At 66.7% G+C, this 17,418-nt stretch overlaps 1 protein-coding gene across 4 annotated transcripts in view; it reads left to right on the top strand.

Annotated features, from left to right (window-relative positions):
• ABR (ABR activator of RhoGEF and GTPase) overlaps positions 1-17,282 on the top strand; it is a 35,242-nt gene extending 17,960 nt beyond the window's left edge. For 3 of the 4 annotated variants that reach the window (XM_080563226.1, XM_080563227.1, XM_080563228.1), the window contains 19 exons: positions 48-155; positions 614-674; positions 2,293-2,345; positions 2,574-2,714; positions 2,933-3,054; positions 3,173-3,338; positions 3,492-3,614; positions 3,698-3,773; positions 3,915-4,019; positions 4,511-4,585; positions 4,724-4,821; positions 4,929-5,060; positions 11,788-11,847; positions 11,976-12,085; positions 12,256-12,395; positions 12,968-13,102; positions 13,219-13,324; positions 14,830-14,977; positions 15,151-17,282. In XM_080563226.1, the coding sequence (XP_080419352.1) occupies positions 48-155; positions 614-674; positions 2,293-2,345; positions 2,574-2,714; positions 2,933-3,054; positions 3,173-3,338; positions 3,492-3,614; positions 3,698-3,773; positions 3,915-4,019; positions 4,511-4,585; positions 4,724-4,821; positions 4,929-5,060; positions 11,788-11,847; positions 11,976-12,085; positions 12,256-12,395; positions 12,968-13,102; positions 13,219-13,324; positions 14,830-14,977; positions 15,151-15,240 (2,049 nt within the window). In that variant the 3' untranslated portion in view covers positions 15,241-17,282. Of the gene's footprint in view, positions 1-47; positions 156-613; positions 675-2,292; positions 2,346-2,573; positions 2,715-2,932; positions 3,055-3,172; positions 3,339-3,491; positions 3,615-3,697; positions 3,774-3,914; positions 4,020-4,510; positions 4,586-4,723; positions 4,822-4,928; positions 5,061-7,040; positions 8,021-11,787; positions 11,848-11,975; positions 12,086-12,255; positions 12,396-12,967; positions 13,103-13,218; positions 13,325-14,829; positions 14,978-15,150 lie in introns of those variants that run through there. The other variant, XM_080563229.1, reaches the window with a different exon arrangement.
• The last annotated feature ends 136 nt before the right edge of the window (positions 17,283-17,418 follow it).

The following is a 17,418-nucleotide window of genomic DNA, read 5'->3' as shown; positions in this document are numbered from 1 at the left end:
GGGGCCCCAGGGGCACCTGGCTGACACCCCCGCCCCCCCGCCCGCAGGCCAGCCAGCTCGGGGTGTACAAGGCCTTTGTGGATAACTACAAAATCGCCCTGGAGACAGCTGAGAAGTGCAGCCAGAGCAATTACCAGTTCCAGAAGATCTCGGAGGTGAGCGGGGCCGGGTCTGCGCCGTGGGGTCCGAGCATGTGCCACGGGGTAGGGCAGGGGACATCGTCCTCGTGGCCAAGTCAACAACGTGCACTCCACAGAGGGGCTCCCCCTGCCCGAGGGACTTTTGGGGACTGTCCGTGGGGCAGAGCCATCTGCAGCTGTGCCGGGGTGGTCGTGGCCTCGGCGTTGTGCTGAATCCTTCAGGATTTGGCCCCTGCTTGGGGTCCCTCAGCGGGACCAGCGCTGCAGTGCTGCTCCGGGGGGACCTGAGTGACCCACGGGGGCTGCTCTGTGGGGTGCAACCACAGCCCCAGCACCCGCACATGGCCAGGCTGAGGCTTGGTGGGGGGGGATGTCTGGGTGCATGGCGGGTGCGGAGCCCCCCAACCTTGAGCAACGACCTGCCCCAGCCCTCAGCCCCCTCGTCCCTCCGTGACGGGCCTTTTCCTCCCTAGGAGCTGAAGGTGAAGGGCCCCAAGGACTCGAAGGAGAGCCACACGTCCGTCACCATGGAGGGTACGGCATGCGCGGGGCGGGCGTGGGGAGGGGGCTGCAGCCTTTTGTCTGCGGGTGCATTACCGAGCGGCTCCCGGGAGCGGAGCCCTTTTGTGTTCCCGTGCGCGGCGCCGGTGCTGGCGGGGGGGGGACGCCCCTCGTGAGGATGCTGGGGGCGTGCAGCAGCCCCCCACCCCCTGCCCACCCCCTCCTCCCTCGCTGGGAGCCGTGCTGAGGGCCGATGCCGCGGCGCAGCCGGGCTGAGCTGCCGAGGGGAGGCAGGGATGGCTGCGCGGAGACGGGGCTGCCATGGAAATCCTCGTTATCGTCCGCCTGTGCTGTAACTGCACCTACGGTGAGGGGCTGGGGGTGCGGTGGGGATTGTGGCTGGGGGGGGTTTCACCTGCCGTGGGGGTGCCGGCCGCTGTCCTCGCTGGCTGGAGGCGGCATCGTGCTCCGCAGCCTGAAGTTGGGCGCGTCTTTGTTCCCGGCTCCATCGAGCCGCCTTGGCTCGGGCACGCGTGGCCATGCGCTCGCCGGGCCCGCGGGGCCGGGGCTCGTGCTGGTGGCGGCGATGGGGGAGCCCCGCTCGAGGGGGCTCTGCGCCGGGGTGGCGATGGGGAGGGGTCCCCGCTTGCTCACCGCAGGCTGCAAGCAGCTCGGGGCTGCAACGCCCTTCTCCGTGGGGATGGAGGAGCTCCTGCCTCCCTGCCTGTTGTCATCCTGCGCTGCCCGCCCCCGGGGGACCACGCTGATGGGGATGGGGATGGAGGATCAGCCCCTCCCGGGGACGCAGCAGGCTCCCAAGTGCTTACATGTACCTGTAGCGATGGCAGCGGGAGGCTCCATCCTCCCTGCGTGCGGGGTGGGAGGATGCCCTGAGCCTCCCTTCCCTCCCGGAGCTCTCGCCGGGTGCCACAGGGGCTCCGGCTTTCTGTGCTGCCACCGAGGCGTGGGGACCAGCCCCGTGTCCAGACCCCGTCTTGCCCCAATGCAGGGGTCCTGCCCTCGCGACGCGGGGCTATGAGGCAGCGCCCTCCTTCGAGCTCCTTGGGAACGGGACCGGAGCCCCTCCGTGACTCATACCACGGCTTGGGGTCGGTGTGTTTCCCTCTTCCCCTCCCGCCTGCAGCCCGTCCCCGCCGGGGCCCTGCAGTTTGGGGAAGTGGTCCGAATCGTCGGGAAAATCCAGATGCCTCGGTCTGGGTATAAATAGCCCAGAGAGACATGCGAGGAGCGCTGGGACCCGGCACCGCGTGCACACCCCATGCGAGGGGGTGGGGAGGAGGAGGAGGAGGAGGAGGAAGGTCTGGCTGTTGGGATGAAGGGAGCCCCGGAGCATCTTATGGGGTCAGGGAGAGCAGGGCTGCGGTGGGAGCTGCACAGGACCCAGAGTGGAGCAAAAAGGGAAACTGAAAAAGCTCCGGGCTGCTGGCGGTGCCAAGCGGCTCTTCTGCCCTGCCACCGCGTCACGGCAGGGTGCGGGGCCACCGGGGGTCTCTCACCGGCAGCCAGCAGGGACTGGGGGAGCCAGCAGGGACCTGTCCCCACCTCTGTGGGTGCTGTGCTGGCTCTGGGGTGGGGATGAGGGGCTGAGACCCCGCGGTCGGTGCTGGCTGACCCCTCGTGTCTCCCGCAGCGCTGCTGTACAAACCCATTGACCGCGTCACCCGGAGCACCCTCGTCCTGCACGTGAGTGTGACGCCGACCCCGGGGCGGGATGGGGACACCGAGGGGCTATAGGGACAGGTGGCTGGTGACGGCTGTGTCCCCAGGCAGACCCTCCCTCATGCTAGATCAGCCATGCCCTGCTGCTGCTGGGCACCCACAGCCCGGGGAGCACCATGGGGGGCAACCCAATGTGGGTGCTGTGGGGTGGGTAGCACCCTCGGGTCGCTCACCCGTGCCCACCCCATCCAGGACCTCCTCAAGCACACTCCAGCCGACCACCCCGACTACCCGCTGCTGCAGGACGCCCTCCGCATCTCGCAGAACTTCCTCTCCAGCATCAATGAGGACATCGACCCCCGGAGGACGGCGGTCACCACCCCCAAGGGGGAGGTGAGGCGGGCAGGGTGGCACGGGGTGGTGGCAGAGCCCTCTGCAAGCCCCCGGTGGTGCCTCCACCCCGAGGAGCTCCACGGTGCTCGGCCAGGAGGTGGAGGGGGGGGGTCCTCAACACAGTTCTGGGTGCGTGGAGTGGGACAGGGACATCCAGGCCCCACGGGGTGCTGGCCCTTGCTCTGTGCCCGCTCTCACGCCAGCCCTGCTCCCCCCAGACCCGGCAGCTCATCAAGGACGGCTTCTTAGTGGAGCTGTCGGAGGGCTCGCGGAAGCTGCGGCACGTCTTCCTCTTCACCGACGTGCTGCTCTGCGCCAAGCTGAAGAAGACGGCGGTGGGGTAAGGAGGGCGCTGGGGGCCCTGTCCTCCAGCGGGAAGGGGCACGGGGTGGGGGGACGGGGGACTGGGAGGGCTGGGAGGATGCTGAGGATGCTCAGCACCCGCGCCTCGGCCGCAGGAAGCACCAGCAGTACGACTGCAAGTGGTACGTGCCCCTGGCCGACCTGGTGTTCCCCTCGCCGGAGGAGTCGGAGCACTGCCCGCAGGTGCACGTCATCCCCGACCACGAGCTGGAGGACATGAAGATGAAGATCTCGGCCATCAAGAGCGAGGTGCAGAAGGAGGTGAGAAGGGCTGGGAAGGGTGTGGGGTGTCCATGGGTTGCCAGACCCGCCCCGGTGGGGTTGGGGATGGGCAGATAGCACCCAGGGGTGCTGGGGGTGCCGGAGACATCTCGCCTGCTTGACCCAGTCCCCGTGTCCTCTCCCTGCCTGCAGAAAGCCAACAAGGGGCAGAGCCGTGCCATCGAGCGCCTCAAGAAGAAGATGTTTGAGAACGAGTTCTGGCTGCTCCTCAACTCGCCCGCCATTCCCTTCCGCATCCACAACCGCAACGGGAAGGTGAGGGGGGCTGGAGGGGCCGGGGCCGTGCTGGCTGGGGAGGGACAAGTCTCAGCCCCGCAGCATCGCCCTCTTTCTTCCAGAGCTACCTATTCCTGCTGTCCTCCGACTACGAGAGGTCTGAGTGGAGGGAGGCCATTCAGAAACTGCAGAAAAAGGGTAAGTCTCGGGCTGCCGAGGCCCCCTTGGGGCTCCTTCCCCCTAGGGTGCTGCCATGGATCGGCCGCATGGGATTCCAGCTTGTCTGGTCCCCGGGGCCGGTGGCGGCTGCGTCCCTCTGAAGCCCCTCTCCTGCCCCAGACCTCCAGGCCTTCGTGCTGAGCTCGGTGGAGCTGCAGGTGCTGACGGGATCCTGCTTCAAGCTCCGCACCGTCCACAACATCCCGGTCACCAGCAATAAGGACGGTGAGTGTCTGCTGGGCTGCTGGCCCCTCTCGGCATGGGGGTGACGTGGGGAGGGTGTGCGGGGTCCCTCACCTCGAGCGGGGTCCCCGGCTGTGCAGGGGGACGTGTCCCCAGCAGGTGGCACTGCCGGAGCAGAGCTGGGCTCTCATGCGCAGCGTTCCCAGCTGTGACACGGCGCTGGTTTTGGGGTCCCAGCGACGTCCCCACGGCCTGGGAAGGAGCAGGGTGACCCCAGTACGACCAGCCAGCCCCACTGGGAGCACCCCCGGCATCGGGGAGCTCGGGATGTCCGGCGGGACTGATGGGCAGCAAGGGATGCTTGTCCTTCTCCAGACCTTCAGGAGGAGCCCTCCAAGGGGGTTGGGGACAAGGGGGTGTCACTGCAGGCACCTGGGGGCCATGCTGGGGCTCATTATGGAAGATCCTGCCTAAGGGGGTGGTTGGGGGTCAAAACCAGAGCCTTAACGACCCCTCTGCTCCTTGCCTCGCAGATGACGAGTCCCCCGGGCTCTACGGATTCCTGCACGTCATCGTCCACTCCGCCAAGGGCTTCAAGCAGTCGGCCAGTAAGTGCAGCACCCACCCTCGCTCAGAGGGGCTGGGGCAAGAGCTGGGTCCAGCACGGGGCCCCGTGAGCCCCCGGGGGTCCCAGCAGCTCAACAGGGACACGTTACGGGGGCGCTCAGCGGTGTCTCCTCCCCCAGACCTCTACTGCACGCTGGAGGTGGACTCCTTCGGCTACTTCGTCAGCAAAGCCAAGACCAGAGTTTTCCGGGACACAACAGAGCCGCAGTGGAATGAGGTGAGAGGAGGCTGGAGGATGAGGGGAAGGGACTGTGCCCACCCTCCAGCCCTGGTTTTGGAGCTGTTTCGGGTGCTGGGGCTGAGCCACCCTCCGTCTGCTCCCAGGAGTTCGAGATTGAGCTGGAAGGCTCCCAGTCCCTGCGCATCCTCTGCTACGAGAAATGCTACGACAAGACCAAGCTCAACAAGGACAACAACGAAATCGTGGACAAGATCATGGGCAAGGGGCAGATCCAGGTACGTGCTGGGGCTTTCGGGCATCTTCTTGCCCAACCCATACCTCTTGGGGCGGGCCTGCTGGGGTGCAGGGCTGGGAGACGCCGGGAGCCGAGCACAGGGGTCTGGGCTCGGGGCTGAAGGCAGCGAGGAGGATGAGCAGCAGGCATGTGGGCGACAATCCTGGGGTGCGATGGCCTCAGCAGGGGTGGGACAAAGCGAGAGGGGATCCCAGGGAGGTGGCAAAGATGACGGCCACCCCCCAGGCGTGCACCCAGCCCCGTTCCTTGGGATCAGCTCACCCTGTGGGCTGCGGGGAGGGCTCGCTCTGGCCAAGGAGGGGGCCACGAGCCTGGTGTCTGCCTCCTGGAGGGCTCTGAGCATCCAGCCCCACATCTCCCCCGCCGGCCCAGCGCTCCCTCCCCGCCGGCCGCCGCTGTCCCCTCTGCCACCATCCGCATCCCCGGCGCCTCCATCCGCCGCCGCTATGGCAACGGGGGGGTTGCCAGGGCAACGGCCCGGCCGCCTCTGATTGGCTGTTGCCAGGCAGGGGGATGGAGGCCGGGGCTGCCCCGAGATGCTCCCAGGTGAGCAGGGCGGTGGGAGGGGGGCCGGCAGCCCCCAGACCCTGCACCCTGCAGCACCCCCCTTGGCCAGGGGCAGCGGGGATGGGTCTGGACGGCGATGCCCACCCGTTTTCCTGGCGGGACCCCTGCTCTGGCTGCCTCTCCCCGCTGTGATGGGGTGCCTGGGACATGTCCCCCCCCGGCCTGAGGCCACTTCAAAGCGCCCGGCTGCCTGCTCCATGGGAAAGTAGCTGAGGGCAGGTCCCCGGGGAGGAGGAAGGAGCACGGAAACGCTGCTGGGAAGGAGGTGCTGATGTGGGGCGGCACCACGTTGGGTGCAGGATGGGAGATGGGGCTCGGCTGGGCGCGGTTGTACCCGAAATTGCCCGTCTGCTGCCCTCCCTGGCGTGGGGCAGGGGTGGCACGAGGCCACGCAGTACGCAGGGGGCCGGGGAAGGGGCTCAGTGCCCCGCGGGGCTCAGCCCAGCTGTGTGCTTGGAAATAGCCCGTGTCAACAAACATGAGTCACGCCGGGAGACCGGGGGTCGGGGCAGGGACAGCACGGCTTGGCTCTGCCGTGCAAAAGTCTGGGAAGGAAAAAGGGAGAGAGAGGAGGCCCCCGAGGCTGCTCACCCCGAGGACGGAGCGGTGTCCCTGGCATTAGGAGCGGGGCTGCGGGGCTGTCCTGCTGTCACCTGGCACCGTTGCTCGGGGCAGGGCTGGCCCCAGCGGGACAGGGGTGGTGGCAGGCAGGGACAAGGGACAGCAAAGGTTTGGGCAGGACTGGCACCGCCACTCGTGGGTGACTGGGTTGTGGCTGTGCCCTGAGTTAAGGCAGAGATGCTGCCCTGGATAGTCCCTACCCTTGTTGCTCCCTGGGCTCCCCAAGAGCTGCTGCTGGTTCCAGTTAGCACTGAGGAGTGGGAGGCACTGGGAGCACTGGGGTCTGCAGCTTGGCAAAGGCCTGTGATGGGCAGGGAGCTGCCGGGCTGGCCAAAATCCTGCAGCTGTGCTGTGCCCGCTGCCCAGCTCCAACCCGGCAGGCCGGGCATCCTGGCAGCAGGCCCCGAGGCGTCTTGTATCGTGCTGAGCTTCGGACCCCCATCCTGTACCCCATCCCCGTGGCTGGCAGAGGGACCCCCTTGCTATGGGGCCCTGCCAGGTCCTGGTGGCTTTGTGGGTGGGAAGCCCAGCTCCGAGCCCGTCCTTGTCCCGGGGGCTGCCAGCAGCTGTGGGTGATGGCAGGGGCTGTGCAGGGCAGCCTGCGGGTGCTCGTGCCCTGCTGTGGATGGGAGAGCCTGCATCTGGCCCTGGTGCCCTGGGGTGGGCAAGGGGACGGGCAGCGGGTGTATGGGGAGGGGGTCTCGGAGCCGGGGTGATGGGGCAGGGCAGAGCAGCCCCTCCTGGCCCTGCAGCCCCGTTTTGGTGCAGGGGGAGGAGACGCGGCTGTGGAAGCGGAGGCTGTGTTGTCATGGGCACGGTGCCTGCCATCCCCGCAGGGAATCGCTCCCCGGCCGGTCCCCCTTTGCACAGGGTTGGCAAAGGCTCCAAAAAGGGGGAGATTTGTGGTGTCGGGGCTGTCCTGGACCTGCAGGGACCCACAGGGCGCCCTATGCAGACCTAGGGGCTGGATCCTGCCTGGTGCTGAGCCCCGCGGAGGCAGGGAGCTGTGCAATTCCCACTGTTGGCTCCTTGCCCTGTCCGTGTGTGTTGGCAGGAGCCGTGGTGATGCTCCAGGGCACCCCCACCTCACCCCACCGCCGGTGGAGGTGACGAGGACCAGGGCAGGCTGGTGAGGTGTAGGGGGGGGTCCCTGCTCCCCAGACCATGGCAGGACGCCCCAAAAGCGCCAACCCCTTGCTGTGCCCAGCCTGGCTGCTGCGGGGAGGGGGACGGGGATGCTCCGGCGGTGCCTCCCCGGCCCCAGTGTGCGGGGCTGCGCAGCCCTCCCGAGCGGCGCAGCGGGCGGCAGGGCGGGAGTTAACGCGTGGGGGACGCCGGGGGGGCTGCTTTGAGTCACTTCCTCGCAGTGGGAGGGAGGCTTTGGGGCTGCCGAGCTGCCTCTCGCCAGCCTGGCTCACACCCTGGAAGATGAGCCCAGCCTGCTCGCCTGCCCGCCGCCCGAGCCGGGCCGTCCCCGGCCACCGCTGACCTCCGTGCCCAAGCAGCAGCGGGGATGCCGGTGTTCTGCTAACCCCCCCCCCGGCCACCCTGGGGCCCCCCAGCCTCTCCTCTGGCATCCCGGGAGCCGAAGCGGTGGCGATGATGACGGACGTGCTGGTGCAGCCCGACGGCAGCCCCAGTCCTGGGGGCGAGCGCCTGGAGCCTGGCCCGGAGGAGCCCGAGGGCAAGCGGCCCTCCACCACGGGCGCCCGCCTCTGGGGCCGGGTGCGCAGAAAGCTGCTGAGGCAGAAGGTGCCTGGGGGGCTCGGGGGGACGGGGAGGCGGTGGGGTGCATCCAGTTGGCTTCTCCGTACCTGGTGGCTTTGTTCAGGAGGGGGGGGCTCGGGTACGGGTGCGCCTCGGTACTCCCTTGCTTTGGGGAGAGGGCTGGGGGGGGGGGCTCTGCGTGTGCCGTTTGGGTGCTTCGGGAGCTTTGTGAATACTTAGCAGCCTGCTCAGCGCTTGTTTTCCTCTTCCCCTTCTTCCCCGGGGGATGCCGAGCTGCTTTGTGCCAGGCTGGTTGTGTTGCACGGGGTGCAGCCGGGGTGCTGGGGCGGCAGGAGGGGACAGAGGGCACCCTTGGGTGCTGCCCCCCCCTGCCCCAAGCAGTAGGTGCTGCCTGTTTTGGGGGGGAGGATGAGGGGCAGGGGTGCTCAAAGGGGTGACGGGAGGACACGGCACCGTCACAGGCTGCCCTGGGGGACTCGGGGGCACCGGGGGCTTCCCTCCCATGCTGGCTCGGAGCGATGCAAGGCAGGAGCTGCCCCGACACGTGTGGGTTCAGTTTGTCAACAGCGAGGGGGGGGCTCGCTGGCAGCAGGGCTGGCTGTGACGCAGCGGCATTAACCTCGATTCCGTGCAGCCGCCGCTCCCGCAGAGGGGATTAGGGGCCGCCAGGGCTGCAGCGGGAGCTGCTCGGCGGCTGTTGCTGGGGCAAAACCCGAGGAGGTTTTCGCTTCCCAGGACGCGGGGCAGACGGGTGAGCGGGGGCTGTGTCACCGTGAGCTGTCCCGCGCAGGAGCTCGGCTGCAGCAAGTCCGTGCCTGGGTCCCTGCGTGCAGCAGGCAAGTCCTGCTTTTAGGGTCACTGTCGGATGGGGCTCTGAATCGCTGCTTTTTTGGGCTTTGCTTTGCTGCGGGCTGGTGCTGGGGCTGCTCTGTCCCTGTAGTGTGGCCCCGACGCCGTGTGCTGCCTGGGCAGGGGGTCGCTGCGTGGGGACCCGGAGCATCCCCTGCCTGCTGGGGCCGCTCCTGTTGGCCAGGCTGGGTGCCCACGGGGGCCGTGCTGGTGGGGAGCGACCCCAACTGTAGCAGCTCCCCTGGGATCCCGCTCCCAGGGTGACACAGGGGGAGACAGCCACGCCGGCTGAGTCACCGCTTTGCTCAGGATGGCTTCACCCAGGCTGATGCATCGGGTGACCTCATGGGTGAGAGGCACGAGGAAGGGATGTGCCGGCAGCATCCCGGCGCTTGGGGCCCCCAGGGCCACCACGAGGGCTCCTCTGCCACCAGAGCCCCCAGGACGCACGCAGCCCTGCGGGACTGCTTGTTGCCTGTCCCACTGCCGCCTCTCCCTGTGTGACAAGGGGCCTCGTGCAAGGGAACACCTTCAGGTAACGTGGGAGAAGAGGCTGAAGGTGAGTCTCTGTGTCCCGGAGCTGGGGGTGCCATCCTCCCCAGCCGTGCCATCCTCCCCAGCAGCTTGGGGCCATCCCTGGGCCGTGCCGGAGCGTGGCAGCTCCCTGTGGTGCAGGGGGAGGAGATGGTGACAGTGGCAGTAGCTGAGCCTGGGTGTTTGCCAGCGCCATGTGGGCAGGAGGTGCCTCTGGCGCCGTGGGCAGATGCTCCCATCCGTCCTCCCACGCGTGGGAGCTGTGTCCCGTGGGGACGTGGCAGTGGCTTGGAGAGCACCGGGGCCGGCTCAGAGCACGGTGCCCCGTGGGGACCAGCCCCAGCTGCAGGGGAGCTGGGTGACTCCGGCTGAGCCAGCTCAAATTTGGGGCAGTGACAGAAGTGGGGGGGGCACGGCGCAGCAGGCGGCTGGGGGAACGCGCTGTGCTCGGGGTGAGGTTCGCGGTGCTCGTGGCAGCCAACCTGGCTTTTATTAGGGCTTTGTTCGGAGCCTGCTAAAGCCCTTCCAGATGTGCGCTGCCAGGGCCATCGGAGACGGGGGGACCCGTGGGACGGGGCTGGGGAAGATGTGTGGTGTTTCCAATTAAACTCGCGCCGTGGAGGGGGAGGCCCACAGCTCCCGACCTGGCTGGGGAACGAACGGCTTTGCTGCCGCTGCCTGGGGCTGGACGCTTTGCTCCTCACTGCTGGGGCTGCGGTGACAAGGCAGCTTCCGCATCGGTGCCAGGAGGGGGACGTGGCTGCGTGTGGAAAAGGGGTGAAAGCTCTTCGGGATGTGGCCAGAGCCCCGCTGCTGCTGCACAGGGCATGGCCGTGGCTGCAGTGGATGCGCAGTGGCAATGCCCCGTGCCCAGCAGTGGGTGCTGCGGGGGGGGACCGGAGCTGGTGGGGGGGGGACACAAGGGGCTTCAGTGGCAGGGCTGGGGTTGGCCAGGGTCCAGCTGCAGCCTCGTGATCCTTGTGTCCAAACTTGCTGCGGGGCCCCTTGGGAGCCTGGGGCAGCTGCAGCCTTCCTCCTCCTCCTCCTGCTCCTCCTCCTGCTCCCAGCTCTGTCCCCAGCAGCCGCGGGGCTGGCGGGGTGAAGGCGTCGCGGCGCTCACCCGGGCTCTCCCGTGCTGGGGCGCCGGGGAGGGGATCGGCATCAGGAGACGTTGCTGGAAACCGCAGCACCTCACGTGGCAGCGAGGGGCGGAGGAGCTGCCCGGCCTCGTGGGAATGGCGCTGGGGACAGCAGCTGGGTGCTGGGCAGGGTCCGGCCGTCTCGGCTCGGCCAGCCCAGGTGGTGCTTGGGACGATCGTTGGGCTCGTTTGTCCTCAGCAGACGTCCCCTGGCTGAGCTCCACATCCCCTCTTCCTGCTGCCTTGGGGCTGAGCTCAGGCGATGCCACAGTGCTGGGAGCCAGGGCAATTTGGGTCTCGGTGTGCAGGAGGGGACGTGAGGGACCCCAGCGTGATGTGTGGTGGCTTCATGAGTGGCCAGAAGCTGGGGCAAGGGAATGGCAGCTCTGTGGCCAGAGCGGCAGCTCTGGACATCTTTGTGCTCACGCCGAGCACCTCCCGAGCCAGCAGCTGCTAAAGGAAACCCCCGCGTCCTTGAGCAGTGACCCCGTGCACGTGGCACGAGCCTCGCCTGGCAGCTGCGCACTCGCAGCCCCAGGACCCCCGCCAGCTCCGCGTCCCGTCCCCTTCCCCGAGGGGACATTAGTGCCAGGCGCTGCCCCGTGCATTACGAGGATCGATGGGGCCGGATCGATGGCACCAGCTGGGGACCAAAAAGCCCCAGAAGGCAGCTGGAGCGAGGGCTGGCTGCTGTGGCAGAGCCCCCGTGCCCTTGGGTGGGAGCAGACCCCCCAGCCCCGCAGTAAGGTGAGCTGGTGCCAGCCTTCCTCGTCCCAGTGCCGCGTCCTCATCGTCCTATCCCTGGGGCTGAGGCCCCCGATCGCCGTCCCCTCTTGGGACGGGGGTCACTGCTGTCCTCTCTGCCCCCGTCCTGTGTCACCAAGGGTTGGGGACGGCTCTGTGCCACCTCGCTGCCATGAGTGTTGGGGCCTTGGGAACGCCAGAACCTCGCTGTGGCCCTGGGGAAGCGTCACCGAGTCCCCTGCTAGCCCGAAAGCCAGAAATAGCAGAGCCTGTCATTCCCAGGGGTTATAAATAGCCCTGGCTATTGGGAGATGTTGTTTTTTTCTGCATGGAAAACACTGCCCTAGTTCTGCTCCATCAATCTGCCTCCAGAAATAGTCCCGATTCTTGGAAATTTCTTGCTGCTGGGGTGTGTGTTCAGCCAGGGGCTCGGGGGACCGATCCCACCGGGTCCAGCGCCCAACCCAAGGGACCCCAGACTGTCCCCGCTGGTGTCCAACCCTGCTGTGCTGTCTCTCCCCGCAGCTGGACCCGCAGGCCGTGCAGACCAAGAACTGGCACATGGACGTGATTGAGATGAACGGGGTAAGCGGGGCCCAAAGCCCCTTCCTCGGGTGGCAGCGGGGTGGGCGAGCCGTAGACCGGAGCTTCGGGTGCGCTGCGGGGCCGTACCTCTGCGTGACGCCGAGGTGACAGCCAGGATGTCCCCGCAGATCAAGGTGGAGTTCTCCATGAAGTTCACGAGCAGAGACATGAGCCTGAAGAGGACGCCGTCCAAAAAGCAGACCGGCGTCTTCGGCGTCAAAATCAGCGTCGTCACCAAGTGCGTGCGGGGCTGGGGGTGGCTGCTCCCTCCCTGTCCCTGCGGGCCGTGGGGTTTGGGGACGCGGGGGACCTGCCCCCATCCCTCCCACCCTGCATGTGGATCCTGCCCCGTCTCGGGGCTGGCAGGGCCCCGAAAATCGCCGCTGACACCTCTGCTTTCCGAGCCAGGCGCGAGCGCTCCAAGGTGCCTTACATCGTGCGCCAGTGCATCGAGGAGGTGGAGAAGAGGGGCATCGAGGAGGTCGGCATCTACAGGATCTCCGGCGTCGCCACGGACATCCAGGCCTTGAAGGCGGTCTTCGATGCGAGTGAGTGACGGCCGCCTGTCCCCTCCGCGGGCACCGAGCACCCCCCTGGTGCTGCAAGCCCGGGGGCTGCCCACTGCGCTGCACCACGTGCGAGGTGCACGGGTGGGTGCTGAAGGGGCTGGGGACGAGGAGGTAAAAGCTCGGAGCTGGTGCCGCAGGAACTGCTGCCCTGCCGTGCGTGGGGCACGGGCAGCCCCGGCCCTGAGCCCCCGCAAGGGAGCCCCGCAGCCCCGCTTTGCCCTGACCTATTTTCGGTGGTGTTTGTGTGCCGATGGCTCTGAGCTGCCTCCGCGCTTGGCCGGCTCCCAGGGAGACACTGAGTCAGGGCAAGGTTGCAGATGGATTTGCGAATTGTTCCGCGACCCGCTGCCCAACACTGCCATGGCCAAACTGCCCGCTCCCGATGGCAGCAGCAGGGTCAGGAGCTGGATTAATGCTCACAAGGGTCCCCAGATCTCCTTCCTGGGGCTACCACGTCCAGAGGGGCCCTCGGTGGTGCAGTGGGGCTGGGGACTGTGCTGTTTGGGGTGTTTGCGAACAGGAGGTGTCACACGGGGCTGCTCTCTGGACAGATAACAAGGACATCCTGGTGATGCTGAGCGACATGGACATCAACGCCATCGCCGGCACGCTCAAGCTGTATTTCCGAGAGCTGCCCGAGCCCCTCCTCACTGACAGACTGTACCCCGCCTTCATGGAGGGCATCGGTAAGGGCCCGGGGACCGGTAAGGGGTCTGGCCACGCTGCCAGCACCTTCCTCCCTGCTGCCCCGCTCGCGCAGGGCTTGGTCCTTGCCCTGAGCCCTCTCTCTCCTTGCCCCCAGCCCTCTCGGATCCTGCTGCCAAGGAGAACTGCATGATGCACCTTCTCCGCTCGCTGCCTGACCCCAACCTCATCACTTTCCTCTTCCTGCTGGAGCACTTGAAAAGGTAACGGCCGGGCAGGGCAGGGCAGGGGGGGCAGCGTCTGTCTCGTTGCTTTGCCTGGGGGTGGGCCACGAGCACGGGGGGAGCCGCTGGGGGTGCCCTCACACCCCATGGCCGTGGCTGGTCCCTATCCAGGTGATGCTGTGCTGGTGCAGAGCAGGGCAGGATTTGGGATTTGGGCAGCTTGCAGTGGCCTTTCCCTTCTCCCGGCCCCTCCGGAGGGTGCAGCCCCAGGGGTGAGCACAACTCCGCGTCCCTGGGCTGCGGTGCGTTCACCGGGGGGGGTCTGTGGGATCCTGGAGCTGTTCTGTGACACAGAGCAGCCCCTGGAGTCCTGGGGTCACTGGTGGCGGTGGCAGCGGGGACCCTGCAGAGCACGGGGCCCTTCGCACAGCTCCGCTCTGCAGGGAGCACGCATCCTTTGGCACGAGGCAACTCTTGGCTGCCTTAGCCTGCGTGCAGCTGCTTGGATGAGCTCCCTGTGGGGACCAGCTGGCCTCAGCATGGGGCGGGGAATTAATTTGGGACCGTGCGGTGCCCTTTTAGCAGGAAAACTGAGCGCTGCGTCCTCCGCACCGGTGCAGGAGCAGCCCCTGCCCAGCACATTCCTCTGATCCCTGCAACTTGTCTGCGGCAGGCGGCCGAGCCCCGGGGGTGTTCAGCTCTGCAAAAATGTCCCAAAGCTGTGTTCAGCACCTTGTGCTGCTTGTCCTGCGGTGAGAGCAGCACCGTGCAGCTCCCCATCATGGCAGCAGCTGTAGCTCCTGTGCCCGCTCCATTTGCAGCTGGGAGAGCCCGGCCGAGCCTGGGGAAGGGCAGAGCAGGGACCCCAAAACCCGCAGTGGGCGCAGGGCTGGTGGCAGGGCCGCGGTGCGGCACGCAGGGCTCGGCCAGAGCGTGCCACGAGGTTGGGAACGGGGCTGGCGGCTCGTGTTACTCGCGTCGTGACGCGTTTTTCTCTGCTTTGGCTACAGGCAAACAGAAAAAGTGATTGCTGCCGGGGGTGGGGAAGGAAAATCCATTTCCACCCTGAGAACTGGGCACAGCCAGTTCCCACATCTGCTCCCCTGGCTGGGGCTCAGCCGGGGAGCGCGGCCGCCTGCTAACATGGCGATGTTGTGGCCCTGCTCCCTTGGTGTGGGGGCTGCTTGGGGTCCCACGGGGTCAGGGGGCCGGTGCAGAGCCCTCCGTACCCTGCAGGGGCTGGGGCAGGGCGGAGGCTCTGCAGCTCTCGAGCAAGCCAGGGCTCGGTCGCTGCCACATCACACCCAGGGCTCCCAGCCAGGCCCGGCGGCTCCTGCAGAGGCCGTGAAGGGGGCAGAGCTCCCTGCCCTGCCCCTGGGTCTGCCGGGGCCACAAGGGGCTGCTGCAGCCGGAGCTGTCCCGCCGGGGCTGGAGGGTGGCAGGGGGGAGGTCGGCGTTTGTCCCTCCCGTGGCACCCGGTGGCTGCGCTGCTCTGGGTGGAGGCGCTGGGAGCTGACGCTCGTGGTTTTCCTCTTATCCCCCAGGGTGGCGGAAAAGGAGCCCATCAACAAAATGTCCCTCCACAACCTGGCCACAGTCTTCGGGCCGACACTGCTGAGACCCTCAGAGGGGGAGAGCAAAGGACACCTCACCCTGGCCTCCGACATCTGGTCCCACGACGTGATGGCCCAGGTGAGAGCCGAACTGCCGGGGCCGGGACCCGGCCCATGCCAGCACCCGGAGGGTTTCACCGGCCTGTCCGGGCGGACTTGTCCCTCCTTGCTGGAGGCGGCTGCACGGGGCAAGCTGGCACCTGGCAGCTCCCCCCTGTCTGGCCCTAACACCCCCCAATTTGCCTGCCACAGGTCCAGGTCCTCCTCTACTACCTGCAGCATCCTCCCATCTCCTTCACCGAGCTGAAGCGCAACACACTTTACTTCTCCACGGACGTGTAGCCTGCAGGGAGGAGGCACCAGCTGCAAACACTCCCAGCTCCCCGCTGGGGGCCATGGACCGGATCAAGGCCCCCGGGGAGATCGGCCTGGCCCCAGGACGGTGCCGCCTGCAGCTCCTGTACAATCGCATACCGATGGCTCGGTCCCGCCCCAGGCGCCGTGCCGCTCTGTAAAGTAGTCGTGTCTTATGTCCCTTCTCGTGTTCCAAGAATTGTTTTCTGTATATTTGTTCAACGGAAGAGGTAGTGACTGACAAGGGCTGTGGACACAGGCTTCCCCTTCGGCTCGTTTTCTCCTGGACTCCTTCCCGCCCGGCACCCCTCGCCTCGCCCTGCTCGAAGCCTGCAGCATCCCACGGGTGCCCGGCCGCTGCCCCACGCCTGCACGCTTGGCACAGCCTCGCTGGGAGGCTGGGGGCTCGTGGGCCTCCCCTCCCTGATGGCCAGGACCAGCCCTGCTTTGCCTCGCTGCCTGGATCCTGCTCTGCCCCGCGGGAGCCCGGGAGCAGGGTGCCGCTGCCTCCTCGCCGCGTCGCTGCCGGGCGCTTTCAGGCCAGTCCCCTCCCTCGGTCGCTCTTACCCCGCGCTTTGCCTGTGTAGGTGCAGCAGGGCGGTCGCTTCCCTCGCTGTTCGCCGTCGCCGAGTAGTGTTTTGGGGTAACCCACTAGAGCAGGGCTAGGACGAGGCGCTACGGCGGGCTGACCGCAGAGCCGTGGGCTGGGGCTCAGCTCCCATTTCCCCAACAGGGTCTCGGCCTTGTTCTTGCCAAGCAAGAGGCTGGAGTAGTGCCCTGCTGTGTCTGTACATCCGTGTCCCTGCCTTAGCTCCGCGCGTGCCCCTTCCAGCCAAGCACTGCCACCCGGTTGCTGACTCCTGGGCATGCAACTCCGGCTGCGCCCCACGGCAGAGCTGCCCCGGGGCAGCGGCGCTCCTGCTGCAGGCACGAGAACGGGGAGGTTTTGTTTCCTTCCTTGGCTCAGGGATGGGGGAGGAAAGCCCTGGTGGGCTCTGTTTGGCCTGGCCCTCGCCACCGGAGGCAGAAGTGCTCTCGCTAAGTGGTTTAATGGCTCCAGCTCTTGACCCCAGGCTAATGGCCGGGGCGGCCAGGCCGTGTCCCGTGGCAGGGTGCCCGCACGTACTCGAAGCTGTGCCCTGGCTGCCCCAGCACCTGGCTCCATCCCCTGCCCTCCCACGCTGACAGGGAGCTGCTGGTACCTGCTGGGACACAAAACCTTTCGCTCTGTGAGCCGAGTCTGTGTTCTCGTGGGAAAAGCCCCCGCCTCGATTGCGTTGGCCCTGTGCGCTCCTGTGCCAAAGGGAAACGATGAGAAGTGACCGAGCGTGTCCCTGCTGCCGGCGGCGTCGCCTTTACCCACCCGGCCAGCAGACTGGTCCAGGTAAAGCCCGGCCGATGCTCCAGGTATGTCCTAAGCCCACATCCTCGGGGAAGGCAGCACCTGCCAGCCCCCCCACCAGCAAAGCAACAACCAGAGGGGAAGCCTTTCAGTCCCCCTCTAAAGGGCTCACACTCCAGACCCTGCTCCTCTCGACTACCAGCTAAACAGAAGGGAAGCAGCAGCGCAGAAAAGAACCAGGCGTCTGTCTTGGCCCTGGACCCAGTAAGGAGGCCGAGCGTTAAGATCTGACTGCACAACGGATCCCTGTGTGTGTCTGAGTTGTTACATGTGTCCAAGTCTCTGTCCACCATAGTGTCATTCCAGATGGAGACTCTGTACAGCCAAAATCCCCCCCCGCGTGACGGTGGCTGGAGGCCCGCGCAGCCCCGGCACAACAGGCTGCGGCCAAAATCCCCGTGACGGGCTTTTGTTTGCTCCTGCAGGAAGGAAAGGCGGGGGGGTGGACTTCTGCAGCTACAGGTAGAATAGAACTGTTAATTAATATTTGACTTTCAGAAGTTGTTAAGGATATATTTTTGTTTGTGTTCTGTTTCAATTTCTGTAGATTATAAACTTTAAATGGCTGTAAACCATGTGAAGAAAAAAAATGTTAATAAAAATGCAAAGCCCCAACGTTTGCACAAAAGGAGCCCTGTGGTGTTGCTGTTTGCACCAACTGATCACCTTGGCTTTGCAATTTCTTCTCTTTCAGCCGTGGAAATCTTGCTAGTTGTGTTTCAAGCCAGTGGTATAAGCACGGGCGTTGTGCCAGGCAATCTTTT

Source organism: Anser brachyrhynchus, assembly GCF_964034855.1.
Source record: "Anser brachyrhynchus genome assembly, chromosome: 20".
Taxonomy (NCBI): Eukaryota; Metazoa; Chordata; class Aves; order Anseriformes; family Anatidae; genus Anser; species Anser brachyrhynchus.
Note: the sequence above shows the minus strand (reverse complement) of the source record. Positions and strands in the feature narration are given on the sequence as shown.